Source organism: Palaemon carinicauda, chromosome 2 (genome assembly GCF_036898095.1).
Source record: "Palaemon carinicauda isolate YSFRI2023 chromosome 2, ASM3689809v2, whole genome shotgun sequence".
In the NCBI taxonomy this organism is placed as follows: domain Eukaryota; kingdom Metazoa; phylum Arthropoda; class Malacostraca; order Decapoda; family Palaemonidae; genus Palaemon; species Palaemon carinicauda.
Genome location: NC_090726.1, coordinates 59,250,957 through 59,274,302, shown reverse-complemented (window position 1 = coordinate 59,274,302; position 23,346 = coordinate 59,250,957). Strand labels below are relative to the sequence as shown.

Sequence of the window (23,346 nt, the reverse complement as noted above, 5' to 3'; positions counted from 1 at the left end):
CATAGTCCAAAAAGGTAATTTAAGGTGGATTTCTATATTCTACACATTGATTTTATGTTAGTGCAGTATAATGTTGTTATATCTTTATATCTTTCTTTATAAAAATGCTATTTTTTCATTAACAAATAAAGTTATAATAAAAGGATTTCTCTCGCAAACAAATTCTCTTAAATGGAATCTCTATGCTCACTCAGTTAGGGAAGAGGAAGAAAGGGGGAGGATTATGTTTGGGGAAATTGGGTGTACTGTACTGTAAGGAGGAGGAAGGGTATAAAAATATCTAACACACCCATTAGTTGAGAGAGTTCATGAAATGGTTGAGGAGGTTTTCTGTGTGACAGTGTAAATAACTGCAACATTAAGATAAATGTAGAAAAAAAAAATTAATGTAATGAGAGAATGAAGGGAAATTAGGGTTATAATGAAATAAACAATAAACATAAGTAAATTATATACAGCATCCTCTAATATTAAAGGAAATTATATGATTAAATAGTTATTGTTCCGTAACTGGAATACAAACCACGCTATTTAATAGGGGTATTACTTTCGGCGTAGCTGAAATGACGAGCCATTAAAATTTAGCGAGGGTTAACTACCCATACCGCTAGTTAGGGGGGGGGGGGGTAGGGGAGGCTAGCTTGCTACCACCCCCCCTCACACACTTGTGATTAATCTCACTTTGCTTTCGGCTCAGATGGTGAACGGACGTTGCCGCTCTTCATCCTCGCCGTATATTGGCAGCCATTAATCTGTCTTTTTGCTTTTTCTTTTCTCTAGTATGTGTTTGTGAAGTTGACTTCTGCGACCATGCGCACCTGTCCTGGACTCTCCGGCCGCCCTTGTGGAACATTTATGTCAGCGGTGGAGACAGATCCTCAGCCCTTTGTCCTATATGCAGAGGTCAACGGTGTGATAGTGTAAATAAGTGTAATGAGTGTAGTGAGTGGTCTTCCTCCCAGTGGGAGAGGTTTGGGCGACGGCGGGAGAAGAAGTCCAAGCGGGATATTTCTGCTTCGAAGAAGGGAGGAAAACCCAAGGCCTCTTCTTCCGTCTCCCGACCCTCCTCCGAAACTCCTACTCGTTCAGCCTCTTACAAGAGACTGTCGAGTAGTAGCGTAGACCAAGTTAATGTCAGCCAACCCCGGTCCTCGAGAGAGATGGTGTTGCTTCCCCTAGCGAAGCAGCCCCACCTCTCCCCCCTGGGCGAGGCCTTGTCACTAACCCCTTTGTTGCAGATTTGGTCTTCCTTGGGGCTCACGGGTTCTCCCTCCAAGGAAGCTTTGCTGCAGTTCATCCGTATGGGTGCTTCTGTTCAGCAGTCATCGTCGCCGTCAGAGGTACTGTAGATCCTCTGGCCCTCGTTGACGTTGTAGTGTCAGAGGTGTCACACTTCATGTCATCCGACTCCTCTGCCCCTCAAGACTCTCCAGCGGTTGCTGCCGACTTAGTTCCCCCTTTCCTGAACATCCTTCGAGGGGAAAACTAAGTCCAACGTCTGTCTCTCCTGCGAGTGTTTCTCTCCCTCGGGGGAGTTCACTCATAGAGACTCCTCTTCGGAGAACTGCTGCAGTGCACGGTCAGCTTGCTGATCCAATGGCCCCCAGAGGGCGCCTTCATCAGAAAGCTCGCCCTCTACTTCACCTTAGAGGTCTCCCTTCACCATCAGTGAAGAGCCACCTCTTTAGTTTGTCTGCTTCATCGTCGCAACCGTTCTCTTGCAAAGGAGCCTCCGCTGCAGTCGTCTGACCTTCGACCGACACTGCTCCTGCTACTAGTCCTGTGACTTCAGTCCTGGACCTCTCTGTGGATTGTTCGCGATCCCCATCGGTGGATGCTCGCCCTTACATAGGGCACATCCCACCTCCTGACCATCCACCCTTCAGACCTGCCGACCTGCCGACCTTCCATCACCATTCCTGTCCCCGGTAAAGCATATTGAGGCTCTACCAAAGTGTGCAACTGCGCGCCATCGCCCTGCAGCTTGCCAACCTACACGACATCAGTGCTCACCAGCAGCTCGTTATTCACAGCCTGCGCGTCAGCGCTCTACAGTGGTTCGGCACGCCCCTTCACCTGCTCGCCCTCATAGACGGCAGCAACATCATGCGCCTATGCGCCTATGCTCTCCTGCGCGCCCTGCACCCACGCGCCCACGTTCGCCTGCGAACACGCTGTGCTCACACGCCCTGGGTCGCCCACGCGCCAGCGCCCTCCTGGGCGCCCACGATCTCCTGCACGTTAGCAATCTTCTACGCGCTCAAGATCTCCTATGCGCCAGCACTCTCTTGCGCGGCAACACTCACATATGTGCCAGTGCTCTCCTGCACGACAGCACTCTCCCTAGAGCCAGCGCACCAACTCTCTCCTACGCACCAGTACTCATCTGCGCGTCAACGAGTTCCTATGTGCCAGCACTTGTCTGCGCGCACGCCATCACACACCTGCGCGCACGCCATCACACACCTGCACGCACGCACCTTCACACGCCTGCGTGCACGTGCAACCCACGCACAATCCAGGGCTCACCTGTGCGCCAGCGCTTTCCTAAACATCCCCGCTCTCATGCGCACCAGGTCTCTCCCACGCGCACGCGCCAACACTCGCCAGCGTGCCAGTTCTCGCCAGCGTGCCAGCTCTCACCAGCGCGCCAGCTCTTGCCCGCGCGTCACCACTCGCCTGCGTGCTAATTTTCGCCTGTGTACACACCAATATTCTTCCGCGCAAGCACATGCGTGCCAACAGGCACGGGCGCAGGAGCTACACCCGGGAATGTCACCATCGCCTCATTCCCCTCCCCGCAAACGCATTCCAGCGCGCCCTGCGGAAGAAGGGAAACAGGCACCAGCAGAGGGGTTCAGGATCCCTAAACTGCCTTTTTAAACATAAGACTTACCTAGCAGTTATATATATAGCTTACGTCTCTGACGTCACGGCAGAAAATTCAAAACTCTCGCCGATTGGATAGCCAGGTGTACTACCAGTGCGTCCTGTTCCCTCATATCTTCTCTGCCGCCGTAGCGGCAACATCGTTGGATTTTTCACTCGCTGTATCCTGTATATTACAGTTATCTTGGTGATGTACAATTTACTTTTAGCCTTCGCTGGTTGGGTTTTATTTTTACTGAGTGTTAGTGTTTTAACTTTGTTCGTATCTTAAAAGAGGTAGGATTGGGAGTTTTTCCCCCTACTGTAAAACAAACGAACCTACTTTTTAAAACATGATGGCAGAGATACTTTCCGCCAACTCTATGACGTCACAATCGTGTGACGTAATCTACATTGTACTACGATGTATGTCTTACAAAATTCTTTTATTTGCTTTTTCTTGTAAAGAATGAAAGGGAATTCTATCTTACAATAAGTTTTTAACTTTTAATGTAAAAATTTTTAAGAAAATATTAGTCCTTTTAGTATTCGTTCTTTAAATCATCGATCTATTTTCAAAGATTAAATGAAACTAGCGTATTGTTAATTTTGCGCTGCGTAGTTCTCATGACAATCGATGCAGTCCCATCATGTCTTGGTATCGTTGTTTATTTTCTTTTCGATATTGGGAATTCTAGTATTAGTGGTATATTCATATATATGTTCCAATTTTAAAGTGTAGCAAATCACTATTTTTGGGAACCCTTAAGATTGAAGGGTTGTTTACAATTATATATACAGTGATGCCTCAGGATACGAAAGTAATCTGTTCAGGATGCGGTTTCGTATCCTGATATTCTCGTATCCTGAGTCGCGTTTTACATGTAAATAGCCTAATCCGTTCCAAGCCTTATAAAAAGTCACCTTTTCTTTCATAAACACGCTAAACTGTAGTAATAAACATGCAATGCAGCCATTTCTATCATTCAATAATTAACACAACCGTTAAAAATAGCCTAATCCATTCCAGAAACCACTATGAGATTATTCAATAATGTAGTTATAGCCAAGTTATCCCCCCCAAGCCCAAAGAAAACGGTCCGTTTTCTTTACTACTGTATAAAAGTTACGGTACTGTATGTACGTAAAGCATTTAGATCAGTGAAGGTGTATTGTTACCTGTACGTACACCTAAATTAAGGATTGATACCTGTACACTCTGAAAAAAAGGTTACAGTTAATTAGTGTAACAAAAAAGTTGAAACTTACCTTTTGATTGAGTCGATGTCCGATAGCGAAGTCGCGGCAGAAGAGGATGGCATAAGGCAGAAAACGTAACAAGTGACAGACTACGTACAGTAATTTACACACTTAACACATTAACACTTAAACTTTACTAAATAAAAAAATGGCAGAAATAATTAACACTTAACATTACGTATGGAAAACTATAAAACGAAAGAAAAAATTACTTTAACACTTAACGGTAACATAAAACTTAAAATTGAATTTTTTTTTTGCTTTTTTATAACTTTACGTTTTTCATATTTTCTAAATCTCTTCTACTTCTTCGTCACTTTCTTTTTTCTGTTTCTTTTCTTTACTTTCACCTTCTACTTCTTCATCACTTTCTTTTTTCTGTTTCTTTTCTTTACTTTCACCTTCTAATTCTTCATCCCTTCCTCTTTTCTGTTTCTTTTCTTCACTTTCACCTTCGTCTTGGCCTACTAATACCGCTGGCCTCTTTAATAAGAAACTATCCATTGAAGCTTGTTTCTGCCTACTTTTCAACACATTTCTAAAATGCGTTAGGCAAACATCATTGCAGTGTTGAAGCGCACGGTTGGTATTAACTTTTTCTGGATGTTCCTTTTCGACTTAGTCTGCCATTTTATGGAAACATGCAAGAATTTCCTTGATGTCTGCCGTTTTCAAAGGTGCAACATCCTCCTCATCACCGCTAGAGAACTGCTCTTGAACATCACTCACTTGCATCGTCTCCAACTCCTTCAGGTCGTCCGTCGTCAACTCCTCGTGGTGCTCCTCGATAAGTTCATCTATATCTTCCGCGCTAACTTCCAGCCCCATGGACGTACCAAGATGTACGATGTCAGCCACTTCAGACTGCTGAATTGGTTCAGGATCGTCAACGATCTCGGCTTCGCCTCCAGGCTTCCCGAACCCCTCGAAGTCTCGTGCAGAGACAGCATCAGGCCACGGCTTCCTCCAAGATGAGTTTAGGGTACGCCTCGAAACTTCCTGCCAAGCAAGATCGATGAGTTTGAGGCATATCACGATGTTGAAGTGATCTTTCCAAAATTCACGCAGAGTGAGGTTTGTACTCTCTGTGACTTGGAAACATCTCTTGAAGAGATGCTTCGTGTACAATTTTTTAAAATTAGAAATAACTTGCTGGTCCATGGGCTGGAGGAGAGGGGTGGTGTTAGGCGGTAGATACAGGACCTTTATGAAGGAATACTCGGCCAGAAGATATTCCTCGAGGCCAGGAGGGTGAGCTGGAGCATTGTCCAACACCAGCAGACATTTCATAGGGAGGCGGTTTTCTTCCAAATATTTTTGGACAGTCGGACCGAAGCAGACATTCACCCAATCAATGAACAGTTGCCTCGTTACCCAGGCTTTTGCATTCGCCTTCCACATCACGGGAAGGTTCTCTTTAATGACTTTGTGAGCTTTGAAGGCTCGGGGATTTTCTGAATGGTACACCAGCAGGGGCTTTATCTTGCAGTCCCCACTGGCGTTTGCACAAAAAGCAAGGGTAAGCGTGTCCTTCATAGGCTTATGTCCGGGTAGCCTCTTCTCCTCCGCCGTGATGAACGTCCGACGAGGCATTTTCTTCCAGAAAAGCCCAGTTTCGTCGCAATTGAAAACTTGCTGCGAACTGTAGCCTTCCTGCAGAGTCAACTCGTCGAACGTTTTAACAAAGGCTTCGGCGGCCTTCGTGTCCGAGCTGGCTGCCTCCCCATGCCGTACCACTGAATGGATGCCAGTCCTTTTCTTGAACTTCTCGAACCACCCATGAGAAGCCTTGAACTCTGGGGGTTCCTGCTGGGATGTTCCTTCTCCTGCTCCTCCTTCGGCCTGAGCACGCACGAGATCACCGAAAATGGCGGAGGCCTTCTGGCAAATTGTAGTCTCAGTGATGGTGTCTCCTGAGATCTCTTTGTCCTTGATCTACACAAGAAGCAGCCTCTCCATCTCGTCATGCACGTGGGTTCTCTTGTTGGAGAAAATAGTGACGCCCTTAGAAGGTGCCGCTGCTTTTATGGCCGCCTTCTGCTTCAGGATGGTGCCTATCGTAGATGGATTCCAGCCATACTCCTTGGCGATCGCACTTAAACGCATGCCAGACTCGTACTTTTTAACGATTTCAAGTTTCGTCTCCATCGAGAGCATCGTCTTCTTCTTCTTTCCTTCGGCAACATTCTTGGGACTCATGGCTACAGTAATACGTAATATAATACACTACGTAACGTTATATACAGTCTATGTATAGTAAACACTAATGCAGTACAGTGCACAGTAACGAATGTTTATTAACGATAACACGTGGCGTACGAATGTACTGTATATTAACACTAAGTCAAACAAGCGAAAGCACACAATGTCTGTTAACGATACCGCGGTTGGAACGAAAAGAGAGAGAGAGAGATGAATGCCCGTGCGTAGGCAAGCTGGGATAGTTGCCGACCAATAGGAAAGCAGGATCTTATGGCGTCAGCTAGCGTCTGAGTAGGGAGATAACCAATGGGTGAGCGGGAGGCTGTAAGTGAGTCTACCCAAGTTCAAAGTCAGGCGGCGCGCGCTTTTTAAAATTACTCTCGGCGAAGAGTTGGGATCTCGTAAGGTTTTTGTATCCTGAAATTTTATCCGTATCCTGGGGCATAAAAATCTTCTAATCACTTTTCGCATCCTGAATTTTTCGTAAGCAGAAACTTTCGTATCCAGAGGTATCACTGTATACGTTATTGCTATATCTGTTCTTTTTAATCATAACGAATCACTATTTTTGGGAACCCTTAGGAATTAAGGGTTGATTACATATATTTATATGTTATTCCTATATCTGTTCATTTTAATCATATAACATATAGCTTTCCCGGTAGTTTTATGTAACTTCCGTGTAAGTATTTATAACATTTAACTTTACTGGTAGTTATGTATAACTACTGGGTGAGTGTGTTCAAACATTTATTTTTAAACACAAGACTTACCCGGTGGTTATATTTATATGGCCACCGGGTAAGTATGTTTGAAAGTTTATTTTATGATGAAAATATCAGTTTAATATTTTATTAAAAATATTTTGTTACAATTTATATAGCAAGAACTAGAGACGATATTACATTCTCATTCAAGCCCTTGGCAGAAGAGTAAGATCTCTCACAATGGGCAGGACTAATTATGGTCTTTTGTGTAAGAGTTTAAAAGTGCAAGTTTCAGTGCTAAATTAGTGCAGTGAATTTATTCAGCACAGTGGACGTTGTTATCCTAGCCTTAGACCTCTTCCCAGCTCCCCAACCCCTGGGAGAAGGAATGTCGATCGGCGAAAGGAAACTAGAGGCGTTAGCTCCCAAGCGTCCCTGTTGACGTTCCCAGAACGCTCGCCCTTACCATGGGAAAGTCAAAGAGCGTTGGACGTCAAGCTACTAACACTGCTGTTAGAGTCTTGCATTGCATCACATATGCTGATAATAGCAATACTATAATTCATAGATATTCGCTGATAATAGCAATGCTTATGAACCAACTTAGACACGGTTTTTGTCCCAGAGCGCCAGTTTGCCATGAGAACCCTCTGATCGGAAGTCATTAAACCGAACGCGCCGAGTGGCGTAATGAAGATCATTTTGCTAGAACGCTCAGTGCCAAGTCTTTCAGGACGCTCGGCGCCATGTCTTTCAGGATGCTCGGCGCCATGTCTTTCAGGATGCTCGGCGCCACGTTTTACAGGACGCTCGGCGCCACGTCTTTCATGACGCTCGGCGCCACATCTTTCGGGACGCTCGGCGCCACGTCTTTCGGGACGCTCGGCGCCACGTCTTTCAGGACGCTCGGCGCCACGTCTTTCAGGACACTCGGCGCCACGTCTTACAGGACGCTCGGCGCCTCGTCTTTCAGGACGCTCGGCGCCACGTCTTACAAGATCTTTGTCAGAGGAAGACATTGGTGATCACTTTTCTCCTGTTGAATTATTTTAAACATAAGACTTACCTGGTAATTATATATAACTACCGGGTAAGTATGTTCAAAATTTTATTTTATAATGAAAATAACATTTTGAGATTATCAGAAGGAGAAGATCCTAAGTCCTTTCGTCCTTCAGTTGATTAAGAAACTTCTGAAAGTTTTTAATGATGAGTTTCCAGATTATTTTGTGCCTGTTGCTCCACGTTCACCACCCTCTGAATTTACTCTTGGTCATCAATGGAGCTTTAAGGATGATGGGAGACTGGACGGAGTCTCAGAAGGACCAAGGAAAGGCAGCTTTCTTTTTTCCTCTGAATAAACTGGCCTCTAGATCTTGTATCTGGTACGAGATTATTGTTATTATTTTTTCTAGCCAAGCTACAACCCTAGTTGGAAAAGCAAGATGCTATAAGCCCAAGGGCTCCAATAGGGAAAAAATAGCCCAGTGAGGAAAGGAAATAAGGAAATAAATAAATGATGAGAATAAATTAACAATAAATCATTCTAAAAACAGTGACAACGTCAAAACAGTTATGTCCTATATAAACTATTAAAAACGTCAAAAACAAATATATCATATATGAAGTATAAAAAGACTCATGTCAGCCTGGTCACAGGGCGAAGCAGAGTCTGACTGCTTTCGCCTTCAGGCAGTAGTAGAGCCAGACTACACAACTTCTGGTAATCTTGGACTTCTGGTAATCTTGGGAGAAGAGGGGAGCAGACTTTTGGTCAGTACATCTTCTGAAGGAGGATTACTATTTCCTTTTATAGGGAAACCTTTAGTTTTAGCTCCAATAGATCTCTCTCCCAGATCTAGAGAGGAGGCTAAGAGGCAGGCTGTGCAATCAAACTTTATCTGAGGTTTGTTTACAAGGAGGAAGGGGGGAAGAATGTGTAAGTTTTGGTCTCAGCTCCGCCCCTCTAATGTTCACGAAACTTATGCTAAATGTAGCAGAATACTGCACTCAAGAGGCATCAGAGCCTTCCTGTATCTGGACGATTGGCTTCTCAGAGCTCATTCTTTCAATCTTCATGAAGGAGATTCAGATAACATTGAGCCTATCAGAAGAATTGGGTCTTCCTGTCAACAAGACGAGTCTCTTCTGACACCAGGACGCTCAGTGCCACGTCTTATAGGAAGTTCGGTGTCTTGCTCTGTTGGCCACTCAGCGCCACGTTTTACAGGACGCTTGGCGCCACACCTTCCAGGACGCTCGGCACCACGACTTACAGGACGCTTGGCGCCTCGTCTTTCAGGATGCTCGGCGCCACGTCTTTCAGGACGCTCGACGTCGAAGATCTAGCATGAGGCATGACATTGAACATGAGAACCTCGGACTTCGTGATGACACTAGTCGAATCAAATGTCAAGATCAAGGACGCCTTAGTTCCGATCTCTTTGATCACGGACATTTTTATCGAGCGTCTAGCCTTAGAACAACACGGCGACAGAGGCGGTGATCTGGATTCTCTTGACGCCAGAAGTCAGGACCTTAAAGAGATGTATCCTGATAAACACAATGTCACTACTTCTGTTAGATCTTCTGACTCCATCACAAAAGATACTTTATTTAAGGATGGTGATTCAGAGTCAAGTTTTTTCGGGCTTTTACGTCTCCCTTTAGAACGGAGCAAGCCGTCTTGAAACTGCAATCTTTTCTAAAGATACAGAAGTGTTCTGCAAGGAAGTGGATGAGTATGTTGGGAACCCTTTCCTCGTTGGGACGGGGTGTTTTCCCTGGGAAGGCTGAATCTTTCTTTGTGACCATTGATATGTCACTGTTCATCCGAGTTTTCCTGAACCAGGGTTCGTTTCCTGGCCAGTCAGAAGCTAGAAGCTATTGTCCTCGTGTGATTTTTCTTCGTCCTCTCCAATTCAACCTCAATCATTTTGGGACGGAGAGGATCTAGAGTCGGTATGCATCCCTTTTCGGATGCCATAGGAAGTTGCCTTCAGTGGTGGAATGATCCGGTCAAACTTCCAGAAGGTCACTCCTTTTAACAGAGGAACTCAGCCTCGTTTTGTGTCCCGACACCTCGGACTCAGAGTGGGAGCAACACTGGACAGTTGGAAGCTTCGGAACTATGGACAGAGGATCAGAAGAGCTTCCTCATCATACAAGGAACTTTTGACAGTCCAGTTGACCCTCAAAAACTTTGAAGGGTCAGTTTGGACAAAGTGGCGCAGGTCAATGCCGATAACACCACAGAGTTGGCTTTCATTGGCAAGCAAGGCGGAACCCACTCGAGGTCCCTTTACGGGACTGCGAGGAGTCTTCTCATCTGGGCAAAGGAGAAGAATGTAATCCTTCTAGCAAGGTTCATTCAAGGGGGGAAGAACGTATGGCAGACAGCCTCAGCTGGAGAATGGATACTCCATCGAGAAGTCTGCAAGAATCTGTGGCGACTTTGGTTTCGTCCTTGTATAGACCTATTCGCGTCTTCGCAGACAAAGAGACTACTGTAGAATCTTACTGCTCTCCAGTGCCAGATCTCGAAGCAGTTCACATAGACGCTTTCCTGTTAGTCTGGTCCAATCTGGACGTGTACATTTTTCCACCGTTCAATATCCTTTACAAGGTGATACAAAGTTTGTGTCACATGAAGGGACCAGGTGACTCTAGTGGCCTTCTTTTGGTCCTCAAGAGGATGGTTCACAGAGATACTGGAATGGATGATGGACTCTCCTAGAAGCCTTCCATTAAGAGTAGATTTACTCATACAACCTCCCTTGGAAAGGTACCTTTCTAGTCGCCAAGCTCTTCATCTAACTACCTTCAGTCTATCGAAAACGCACAGGAGCTAGAGATTTTTTAAAGGAGGCAGCTAGGGCTTTTACAAGGCAATAAGGACTTCTACCATCAGGATTTATCAATCCAAGTGGGAGGTTTTAGAGAATGGTGGAAAGTCAACTCTGTTTTCTCTTCCAGTATCTTTACAGCTCAGATTGCTGACTTCCTGTTGTACCTACGAAGGAAGCTCATTTGCTCATCCTCTTCCATCAAGGGATACAGGAGTGTGTAAGCAACTGTAGTCAGGCACAGTATCTTGGACCTTTCGTATGATAAAGTCCTACAGGTACTTCTCAAATCGTTTGAAACATCGAAACAACCAGGATTCACTAGCTTTGATTCTGGTTATAGTCCTAAAGTTCCTTATGAGTGACAGGCTTGAGCTCTTGCATTCTTCTTCATTTAAAGACCTCACGATGAAATCTCTATTTTTTGTTAGTCTTGCGACAGCTAAAAGAGTCGGTGAATTCATGCGTTTAGTAAAAACGTTGGCTTTCGAGATAACGAAGCTATCTGCTCATTGCAGTTAGGCTTCCTCTCCAAGAATGACCTCTCTTCTCAACCTTGACCCAAGGCTTTTGAGTTTCCGAATCTTTCAGATATGGTTGGCAAGGAGTTGGAGAGAGTCCTGTGCCCAGTAAGAGCCCTGAAGTTCTACCTGGGCAGAATGTAAGAGTTGCGAGGCAAGTCGAAAGCTCTTTGGTGCTCGATCAAGAAGCCCTCATTACAGATATCAAGAATGTCCTTTCATTCTTCATCAGATTCTTATAAGAGAGGCTCATACGCATTACAGTGAAGCTGGCCTCAAGTTTTTAAAGGTCAAGACACATGAAGTTAGTGCTGTAACAACTTCAGTGGCCTTCAAGCAGAACAGATTGTGGCAGAGCATTATGGACACAACCTTTTGGAGGAGTAAATCTGTGTTCACTTCACACTATTTGAAACGTGTCCAGACTCTTTATGAGGACTGCTACACTCTGGGACCATTCGTAACAGCGAGTGCAGTAGTGGGGGAAGGATACACCACTACATTCCTATAATCCTAATACAGTATCTTTTTCTTCTCTTGGAACTTTTATATTTTTATAGTTGTTTGTGGAGATTGCGACAGTCTCTCACAATCATTGATTTTAGTCAGGTGGTCAATTTGTTCCTTGAGAGCGCCCGGAACAAGGGTATTGGAAGAGGTCCTGTCACATAGAGGTTTTTAGACCGGTTTGACAGCTCCTAGAGGTCTTCAGTCCCCTGGGTGGATCGCTGGATCTCATAAGGAAAGTGGACATAATGAAAGAATTCATTGAAGTCAGCTTCCTTATCAGGTATGAACCCTTAAGTTTGTTTATTAACTCTTAAGTAAAAAATTCCAACTATATTGGCTGCCTCTAACCCGCCACCAAAGGTGTTAATCAGCAATATATATAACTACCAGGTAAGTCTTATGTTTAAAAATGTTATTTTCATTATAAAATAAATTTTTGAACATACTTACCTGGTAGTTATATACAATTAAATTCCCACCCTCCTCCCCTCTAGAGACTAGAGGCATGGAAGATATGAGGGAACAGGGGATGGTTCCGAGGTACCTCGCTAGGGCGCACTGGTAGTACACCTGGCTATCCAATAGTCAGAGCTGTAACACAGGCATTCAAGCCTCTCCTGTCCGGCCGCTCGTCAGAGCAGCTTATAGTTCTGGACTCACGACACGGAACCATGGCTTCCTCTACTCATTTGAAGAGGAAAAGAGGAGTTTCTGACGCAGTCACTTCCCGAGGGTGAAGCTGACTCCATGCAGACCATCAAGGTTAGTCCCTCCAGTATCTCCCCAGGGATACTCTCCCTTCCTGTCTGATGAAGAGGGTACTCAACCCCATCCTTCACCAAGGGAATCGCGTGAGGAGAGGCACTCCTCCATTCCACCGTTGGAGGAAACCTCCCTTCACATGGAAAGTTCCCCTCAGTCAGAGATCAGGAGGGACACAACACTCAGGCCTTCGATGTTGGAGTCTTACCTCCTTCCTCAGAAGGAGTCCAAAGACTCCAAGACTCTGCCAAAGTCCTCCACCAGGACTACAAGAACGGAGACAGCCAGCCACTCGAGGAATGTCTGTGGGGACAGAAGGAGACTTCGCTGCAAGTCCAACATCAGGAGGAGAGCAACAAGAGTCAGAACATGCATTCTGGCAGGTTCTGACTCTAATGAGGGCTCTCAACGGGTTTTCCGACCCAGAGATACTCTCTCAAGAGGGTGAGGACACGGTCTTAGACCGCATCTTCAGCACTCAGAAACCGTCAAAGACCAGTGCAGCCCTGCCCTGGTCTCGGGTTGAAGAGTATCAGGGATAAGATCGCCCAACAGCTCTCCGACTTTGCCTCCTCCAACCGTGCCAGCTCTACGAACAAGCTCCTCCCACCTCCTCGTGTACAGCAGAAGAGGTACTTTGAGATCCTGGAGGAGCCCAGTTCAGCTCTTCCACTTCACCACTCTCTGGAAGAGCTAACCAGGGGAATCCCTCTTGAGAGACTCTCCAGCCGGCAGGTCTCGTTCTCGGCGGCCAAAGTCCTTAACCTGGAAAAGGTCACTAAGTATGCGATGCAAGCTACTTCGTGGCTGGACATCTGGTTAGGGATCTTGGGAATCCTGGTACGATCCGAGGATTTCTCCAAGGAGCGTACCAGGAAGGCAGTGGAGACCTTTTTCCTCTCAGGCACTTGCACGATCGAGTTTCTTGCCCACCAAGTTTCGAATTTGTGGGCAAACACCATCTTAAAACATCGAGATGCAGTGCCTGAGAGGTTCCACCAACAGGTCCCCAGCGTCGAGATAAATAGGGTCAGACATTCCTCCCTAGAGGGGCCCAACTGTGTGAGCCTAAGGATGTGGAACTTGCTGCTGAGAGGTGGAGGAAGTCTCATCGAGACTCCCTCCTCCATAGGGCTTTGACATCCAAGCCCTATAAACCTCCAGCACCTCAGCAGTCCCGTCCAACCAAGACCACGACGACGAAACCGTTAGCGAAGACATCAGTGTCTAATAAGCCCTTTCCTGTTAAGGACAGGAAAGGCAAAAAATCCTCCAGGGGAGGAAAGAATCCTAGAGGGAGCAGCCTATGCCGCAAATGCTAGGATAGGCACTCCCCCTGCGTCTCCACCAGTGGGGGGATGCCTACAAAGTTACGCAGACAGGTGGAAGCAACTCGGGGGCCGATTCCTGGACAATCTCCGTGATTCGTTTAGGATATCGCATCCCGTTCATAACACCTCTCCCTCCCCTGACCAGGAATCCAGTGTCAATAGACTCCCTTGCCACGGGATCGGCAAGGGGGCATTCCCTTCAGGCAGAAGTCCAGACCCTGTTGAAGAAGGGCACTCTCCAAGAGGTCCTCGACGGGTCCCCAGGCTTCTTCAGTCGACTCTTTCCTGTAAGAAAAGCGTCTGGAGGCGGGAGACCAGTCATCGACCTCTCAGCCCTGAATAAGTTTGTCAAACAAACTCCGTTTAGCATGGAGACAGCAGACACGGTCAGACTAGTGGTAAGACCTCAAAACTTCATGTGTACACTGGACCTAAAGAATGCGTACTTCCAGATTCCAGTCCATCTGTCTTCAAAGAAGTACTTAAGATTCAGCCCAGACAACAGAAAGTACTAGTTCAAGGTGCTGTGCTTCGGTCTTTCCACAGCACCTCAAGGTTTCACCAGAGTGGTTGCCCTAGTGTCATCTTGGGCACACAGGATTGGCATCCATCTCCTCCGTTATCTGGACGACTGGTGAAACTTTGTCAAGATCTGAGGATCATGGTTTATCTCGAGAAGTCATCCCTGCTTCCTACCCAGAGACTGGTATACCTAGGCATGATTATAGACACCACTCTCCACAAAGCCTTCCCATCAGACAACAAGATAACAAGGCTAAGAAAGGTCGCAAGACCTTTTCTCAGATGAGAAGAACTTCCAGCCAAAATGTGGTTACGTTTCCTCAGTCACCTTTCATCTCTGGCCCGTCTAGTTCCCAAATGGTTGCCTGAGGATGAGATCCCTTCAGTGGCGACTCAAACTCCCGGTGGAATCAGACACGCGATTCCCCGGACATCCGGATCCCCATGGGATCAGTGGAACTGACGGACCTCCAGTGGTGGGTGACAGACGAGAACCTTCGAAAGGGAGGGGATCTTCTCGTCCTTCCCCCGGATTTAATGCTGTTCTCAGAAGCTTTGAAAAAAAAGGGGGGGGGGCACGTGCTGCACCACACGACCTCAGTCCTCTGGTCAGAGTCAGAAGAGTACTGTACCTCCACATAAATCTCCTAGAGATGAAGGCCATCTTTCTGGCCCTTCAACAGTTCCAACAGTTCCTGGCAGGCCACTCAGTGGTGGTGATGAGAGACAACACCACAGTAGTGGCTTACATCAACAAGCAAGGAGGTACTTTTTTGCAGCATCTATCCAATCTAGCAGTAGAGATACTGAGATGTGCCGAAATCCACTCAATACCACTATCGGCACGCTTCATTCCGGGCAAAAAAAATGTGCTCGCCGACAACCTGAGCAGAGCATCTCAGATAGTGAATGCCGACTGGTCTTTGTAACATCTAATAGCATACAAAGTCCTGACTTTGTGGGGTTCTCCGACTGTGGACCTCTTCGCAACTGTCCTGAACTTCAGGCTCCCGCTGTATTGTTCCCCAATCCCAGATCAAAAGGCTTTCTGGCAAGATGCATTCCAACAACGGTGGGACAACATCGACGTTTATGCCTTTCCCCCGTTCTGTCTGATGAGTAGGGTACTCAACAAGGCCAGAACATCGGTCAATCTTTCAATGACCCTCATAGCTCCGCTATGGCATCACGCAGAATGGTTTCCGGACCTTCTGCAACTTCTAACGGAGCCCCCAAGAGAACTCCCTCCACGACACAATTTACTCAAACAACCATATGCCAACATATTCCACAAAGCCGTAGCTTCGCTACGACTTCACGCCTGGAGACTATCCAGCATCTCCTCTCTCAGAGAGGATTTTCACAACCAGTTGCGACAAGGATGTCTGGATACCTGCGAAAGTCATCAGTGGCAGTCTACCAGGCAAAATGGAAAGTCTTCTGTGGTTGGTGTCGTGGAAGGGGTATCTCTCCTCTCGATGCCACTATTCCAGCAATAGCGGAGTTCCTCGTGTATTTGCGTGAAGAAATGCGCCTGTCAGTCTCGACAGTAAAAGGGTATCGCTCAGCCTTAAGCATCGCCTTTAGACTGAAAGAAATGGACATTTCTTTATCGCTAGAACTTTCATTACTCATATGGAGTTATGAACTTACCTGTCCTCAGTCAGAAGGGAGACCTCTGCCATGGAACGTGGTTCGAGTTCTCAGGTCCCTTAAGAGACCTCCCTATGAACCATTACGCCAGGCAACTGATCGCCACCTGACTTGGAAAACAGTGTTCCTGCTAGCTTTTGGCTTCAGCCAAACGAGTCAGTGAACTTCATGGTCTCTCATATGACATCGCCCATTCAAGGGGATGGGGAGAGATAACGTTCAGCTTCATCCCTGAGTTTATTGCTAAGACTCAGAACCCAGGAGTAGCGGATCCACAATTCGACTCCTTCCGGATTTCTAGTCTCCGTACTGTAACAGATGACCCAGACCATCTCTTACTATGTTCAGTGAGGAGTTTGAGGCTGTATCTTAAGAGAACAGCCGCAGCCCGTCCCCTTGTGCCTGCACTATTAGTCAGCACAGGAAGGACCAAGAGGAGGGTCACCAAGAACACCATCCCAGCATGGATTCACAAGGTCATAGACTATGCATTGAATCCAGACCCTCCTCCTTCACGTCGGCCCAGAGCTCATGATGTCAGGTGCGTAGCTACGTCCCTGGCATTCAAGAGAAATTTCTCAGTGATGCAGGTTCTTCAAGCGGGTGTGTGGAATCTTCAGACCACATTCACATCCCACTACCTGGAAGACGTGACCCACAGGAGACTCGATACGTTCTCTATCCGCCCTTTGGTGGCTGCAAAACAGCTGGTTTAAGACCTCAAGCTCCTTATTGGACAAGTAGCAGCAGGTCGAGGGCATTGTTACCTGGTTTTGTTTGCGTGAATGAAAAGGTTTGACTGGCTCTTATTCTTTTCTTTATCCTCCCTTCTCTTGGGGAAAGCACCATCCTGGGTTCTCTGCACAGCTGACCTCAAACCACTGCAGGTAAACCATGGTCCCTTGTGTACCTAGTACTAAGACTAATACTGTTGCGTCCCCATACCCTGACGAGGTGGTATTGGGAAAGTCGTAGTTACACAGTTTTTCCTTCTAAAGAACTCTGAATAACTTTACCTGGACGGTCACACTTCTATATACCTTGTGTGGGCCGCAGACCTTGCGTATCAAGGTTTTTGCGAGGTGCAGGGACTCCTTATTTTTGAGTACTGACATACTGTACTCAGATAAGGAGCCCCCCGGGTAAAACCAAAAGCCAGATTGGCTGGGACGTCCACCCTACCTAATGGGTGAGTCATCCCTATTAAATAGCGTGGTTTGTATTCCAGTCACGGAACAAATGACAAATTCATAGATAGTATGTATTTTTCCTAACTATACAAACCTTAGCTATTTAAACAAACTTAACCGCCAGCCCTATCCCCCTTAAAGTCCTACCTCCAAGCAAAGTGAGCTCAATCACTGGTGTGTGAGGGATGGCCGGCAGCAATCTACCCTCCCCTATCCCCGCTAACTAGCGGTATGGGTAGTTAACCCTCGCTAACTTTTAATGGCTCGTCATTTCAGCTACACTGAAAGTAATATCCCTATTGAATAGCTAAGGTTTGTATAGTTAGGAAAAATACAAATTATCTACAAATTTGTCCTATTATAAGGATTTGGAACTGTGATGAGAATTTAACAAAATTGAGAAGTAATCACTTATGGTGTTACAGCATAGATGATATAGGAGTTTTTTAAAATGTAGGGTGCAAAAATAAGTGTTTATAAAGTACAGTACTGCACTGTAAAATTTCAATAATATATACTACAGTACAGTAAGTGCACAACTTAAAAACAAGATACTGAGTTATTCAGGGGGATAGTCAACCGTGCTAAGGCACTGTTCAGTTGGCAAGTATAGCAGCGAGTTGTCTTGCTCCTCTATGGGACCAGGGTTTTTGTGGATTTTCACATTTCATTGTGCTCTGTTACCTAACCCCTCTCCCACCCACCCCACCCCATGCAAACTTTGAGTAATGACTCTAATAATGGGATTTTTCAAATTTGATTTATATCCAATTCCATTAAAAATTTACGTGTTCATAAATTTGACTTACTTGCTTATTATGTTGTGACATATTTACAGTGTTCTTATCTTTTACAGGTATACCATGTCCAGCACAGGTTACTATTGAAGTAGAGGAGAAGTCTCTCTATGATCCAGGAGGGACTTGTCAAGAATTTTATGACAATGCTCACTTTAGTTCCAGCACATGTTTTGAAAGTGTGACGGTCCACTCAGGAAAAAGGAAATTAGATCATGCTAGAGTTCAAATTCCAAAAAAGATTGCTACAATCAGGAAACAATGGGATGGAGAAGTTGCCACCCCTGTTAAAGAGGAACACATTGAATATTCCTGCTTTTTTTGTAAGGCACCATTTTTAAGTGGTTTGAAAGTGATGCATGTTGCTTTGGGTAAGCCTTTATCATTGAGCTCTCTAGACCCGTTGTCACTTCTCCATTGCTTTGGCGTTCAATTCCCAATGTCAAGGAAAGTAGATCCTGGTGGTTTTTGCACTGTAGACATTTGCAGTAAGTGTTATGTAGTGATATCTGATTGTGACGTACTCTATCCACATTTGCATTCAGCTGTGACCAAGATTCTTGAAGTATGGCCAGAAAAAATGAATGGTATGAAAACATTGTCTTTAAATGTTACATTTGATGGGACTGGAACGGTTCCTGGGAACAACAAAAGCTCTTCACTGAAAGAAAAGAAGAAACTCTTATTGCCAGATGTACAGTTGTCTTTTTCTTATGCTAGAGCATCTGATTTGTCCTTTAAATCTTCCCAGATCTCAGAAAATAATATTTCTCCAAGTGGAGATGCTGGCTTTGAAGTTAGGAATTCAAGTAAAGTATGTGTTAGTAAAACTTTTACTTGTGGATTTTGTGGGACAGCCTTCAGCAGTGAAGAAGATTGGTGTAACCATATGAGTACTGTACATAAAATTTTAAAGAAATGGCAGTCTTATGATTTGCAAGTGTCACTAAAACATTCTATTGGTAATGAAGTCCAGTTAAACAACAGTCATAATTTTCAACACAGTAAGGGTACAAGTGAGCGAAGGTGTTACGGATGTAATAGTAATTATCAAGATAAAAATGAATTTCTGAAACATTTGCAAGAATATCATAACATAGTTGTTGGGAAGACAGAAAATCTGTGCAGTTCTAAGAGGGAAAAAATCCTGCCTGATGTGACATGTAAAACAGAGATAGACTATGCTGATGGTGATCAGATGTCAACTTTTTATTCTGATGGCAGCGTAAGTGCTGGTGAATTGGATGACTTGGAAAGTGATTTTCAGACTTCTGGTTGTAAACCAAAGCAGAGAAATGTTGCCAAGCCTCGTTTCCGCTTCATGAACGGAAAAGACAAAGGAAGTGAAGCAGGTGTTAAAAAGGTTTATGCCCCTCACTGGCGATGCAGAATATGCGGGATGTTGTTCTCAAGCCATGAGGTCTTGATGAGACACAGGAGTCAGTCACATCCAGAAACTACAAGAATAATAAAGAAGAAGGACTATGGAGATAACTTTGTCATCTCTTATGGAGATTCTAGAGTTAAAATGGAAGTACGCTGTCCAGTTTGTAATCAGTTTGTTGAAGGCCAAGAAGCTTTGAAAGAACATCTCCAGATTATTCATCAGAAGTATATGGTTGTTTTGGATGATAAGACACCACCCTCTGGTGAAAATGTATTACGGAAAGAAAAAGCTAGAAGCTCAAGAAGGGGACGTGGCGCCAAAAGTCGTAGTCAGCCACCCAAGGAAGACTTAGGGTATTGTGTTGTTTTAAAGGGAGATGGTCAAGGTGGTATCAATGACCAGCGCCTCAAGATTGATGAAGAATTGGAGGGATATGAAAGCAATATTACTCATGAGGCACAGAAACCTAATCTTGAAATAGAATCAGTGGAAGAAAAGGAAAAGAAAATCATATGTGGTATATGTGGGGAAGAGTTTGAAAGCCGCATTTTAATGGCCGAACATAGTTGTTCTGTAAAAGAGGGTATTGAAACCGTTGAATGTAATGATACTGCTGGAGGCTCAAATGAAATTGTTATGTTGGAATGCAAGCTTTGTGACAGAAGACTCCACGGTGTCAATGCCCTGCGAATCCACATGGCTCGGGTCCATGGGGACACTAACAAGAAAAAACAGTATAAGCACCGTTGCAAGGTTTGCTCGTTTCAAACTAGGTTACGTAGTCAGTTTTATAAACATATGAAAGAAAGCCATAGTATTGATGTTCAGCCACCAGTGAAATGTTTTGTATGTGGAAAAATGTATAATTCACAGTATATTAGCAGACACATTGCTGTGGTTCATGGTACTACAAATAATAAGAGGTATTCATGTAAATTCTGTGACATGAAGTATCACGACCTGGTGTATTTGAAGCGTCATGTGTACTTCGATCACGCAAATACCAAGTGGAAGTGCCAAGTGTGCCATGAGGAATTTGAAAAGTACCACCAGTTAAGACAACACAGGGTCAATGTCCATGGGACAAAAATACATAAATGTGCCGATTGTGAGAAGACTTTCAAGCGCAAAGGTGATTTAACAACTCATAGGAAGAGGAGGCATGAAGCAAAAGTTCCTTCCGTATGTTCCTTTTGCTCTAAAGCGTACAGCGAACTGTCAAAGTTACGTGTTCATTTAATAGAAAAACATGGTGTACCATGGGAAAATACTATATCTCGTCGTTATGCTCGCCACCAACAAGAAAATAATTGCCTCAAACGTCATGCTGCCAAGGATGCGAAAGTAACAAGTGAAATTGTGAATGTAGAAGGCTATATCCACCATAAACAAATTAGTAATATTCAAAGTGAGTCAGGGCTCCATAAATCTGACTTGTCGTATGAGGGAGAGGAATCTGAAGAAGATTTCCATGGGCAACAGAAATTCTCAGAAGTTAACAGTGCACAGAATTTACCCCAAGAAGAAATTGTTAGTTCAAAGGGGAGTGTCTTAGCATCTTATGAAAATGCCCAGGTTAATGAAGTTCCAGAATCAGAATATGATGTGGAAGTTACAGAAACTGAGGAGAACATGGGAAATATTGGTGAGATTAGTTATATTATTTATGAAGAATCAAGTTCCTAGATCCTATTCAAATCTAGCTAAAACATATATTTATATATCGTACATATAATATACTCTGATATACAAGCTCTATATCTTTTTTCCTCTACAATAAAGTTGTATTTTTTTCTATAATCTAAAAGTTAGAAAGTTTCAAGATAAAATGCCATCAGTTATTGTCAAGAAAGAATGGTAGCATATTAAATGGTGTTTTGCGAGCAATATTCATGCTAGCACTTTTTGTTTTGTATGACCTATGATCCAAATGCTGTGTATATATTTTCTGCTTATTTCTGGTTACAAGTAGGGCCTGGATTTACAAAAGGTTTAGTTTTGCTATTATTTTCCAAGAACTTTATTGATCCATGAATTCATTATGTTGAAATTTGTTAAAATTATAAAAACTACTATAATTTTTAACATTGGTATACTGTATTTATGTTTTCATCATTTATTTGTATGCATTCATTTTCTGTATATGGAGATAAGTTTCATAATTCTTGTGTACTGTGGGCTGTTGCAACAGTACAGTAGGGTCCCGAATTATGTGAGAATTTGGTCGATCAGTGCCCTCGTATAAATGGAAAATCGCATATTTCGAAACACACAACTATCAAACTAACAGAAATAATTCCATTGGGGCCATGGCAACCAGCAACTTGCCTATTCAAATGTGTTTACTACCCATTTCCAATACTTTCTATGTACTATACTGTATTTTTTTATAATATCAAATTGTTCTTGTAAATAAATCAAACATTTAATATACTTTAAAGTTCTAATAACTTGAAAAAGGTTAAAATTACAACCAGGATGGGTGTAAACATCGTATATTTCCCATTGTAACACGACCCAAAATACAGACAAATTTTAATGTTTGTCATATCTATTGTATAAGACAACTGGTGAATAGCAAAACCATCACTCTATAGACTAGCTTTTGTTGTATCATTGAAAATCCAGAATTATCAAAATAAAGGAGATTTTATATCATGCGTTTCGTAAACACGGCAAAAAGCACAATAGAAAACGACAACTAATGTTTTGTTTACGTTTATCTCTGATCATAACGAAGAAACAGACGCATTTACACATCTGTGTACAGTATAGGTTAGTTTTTGCATCGACAGCAATCTTACCAAGTATTGAATATATGTTGATTTTGTTATTACCAATGTTCTACTCAATTTTGCTTAGAATTTCCAAATAAATGAAATGAATGCCATTTATATAATGTTTTTCTTTATGACGCCGCCTGAAACGGAAACCTTCCATTCGTTTACTGTACGCTCCATCTTTGCTTTTGGTAAACAAACGAAGGCATTAAACATGCATGATCAAAGTGATAAATAATGATATTAAAAGCTTTTAGTAAATATGTTATTACAAATATTATTTACCGTATCTACATAAATTCCTACATATAGTACGGTCCCGAATTATGCGTGTTCGAATTATACGATTCCCCTTTTCTGCGATCGGTATTTTTCAAAAATAAATTTTCTGTATCTGCGAAGCTGTTCAAAGTCTGCGAGTCAAGCACTACAAAATGTATCAGATCTACTGTATTGTCTTTTTAAGTATATTGGTAGCCCTAAATACGGTGATTTATAATAGATGTTACAAAACAATATTAACATTACATCTTATTAACATAATTTCATAATGAATAGCCTATTTAAGGATAAAATTCCACATCAACAATGAAATCAACTGTTAACTGTGCGAGTCCAGCTGACGAAATGTTAACAGAATTGTGGTTACATTCTCGGCAATCTTTATCTTTCTCCAACCTTACGATAATTTTAAAGGTAGTGTTAATGATGGTATATTAAAGCATTATTTTTGTTCAGTACAGTATATATAAAAAGCCTTACTTTTCCCTTTGAGCGTTCAAGATTTTCATGAGTAGACTGGGTTCGTTTATCGGCAGTAAATAGCCTAAACTTCGGTAACGAGTCGGCAATACTTTGTCATATTTTAAACACTATACATTTGATTTGCAAAGATTGGTTTTGTAGAGTAGACGGTAAAACAAAAATCTCTCTCTCTCTCTCTCTCTCTCTCTCTCTCTCTCTCTCTCTCTCTCAAGAGAGAGAGAGAGAGAGAGAGATAGATCCTCATTC

The 23,346-nt window shown here is 43.8% G+C and overlaps 1 protein-coding gene across 1 annotated transcript in view; it reads left to right on the top strand.

Annotated features, from left to right (window-relative positions):
- LOC137625314 (uncharacterized) overlaps positions 1-22,468 on the top strand; it is a 60,504-nt gene extending 38,036 nt beyond the window's left edge. The window contains exon 3 of the mRNA XM_068356147.1: positions 18,228-22,468. Within this exon, the coding sequence (XP_068212248.1) occupies positions 18,228-21,241 (3,014 nt within the window). The 3' untranslated portion in view covers positions 21,242-22,468. The remainder of the gene's footprint in view (positions 1-18,227) is intronic.
- The last annotated feature ends 878 nt before the right edge of the window (positions 22,469-23,346 follow it).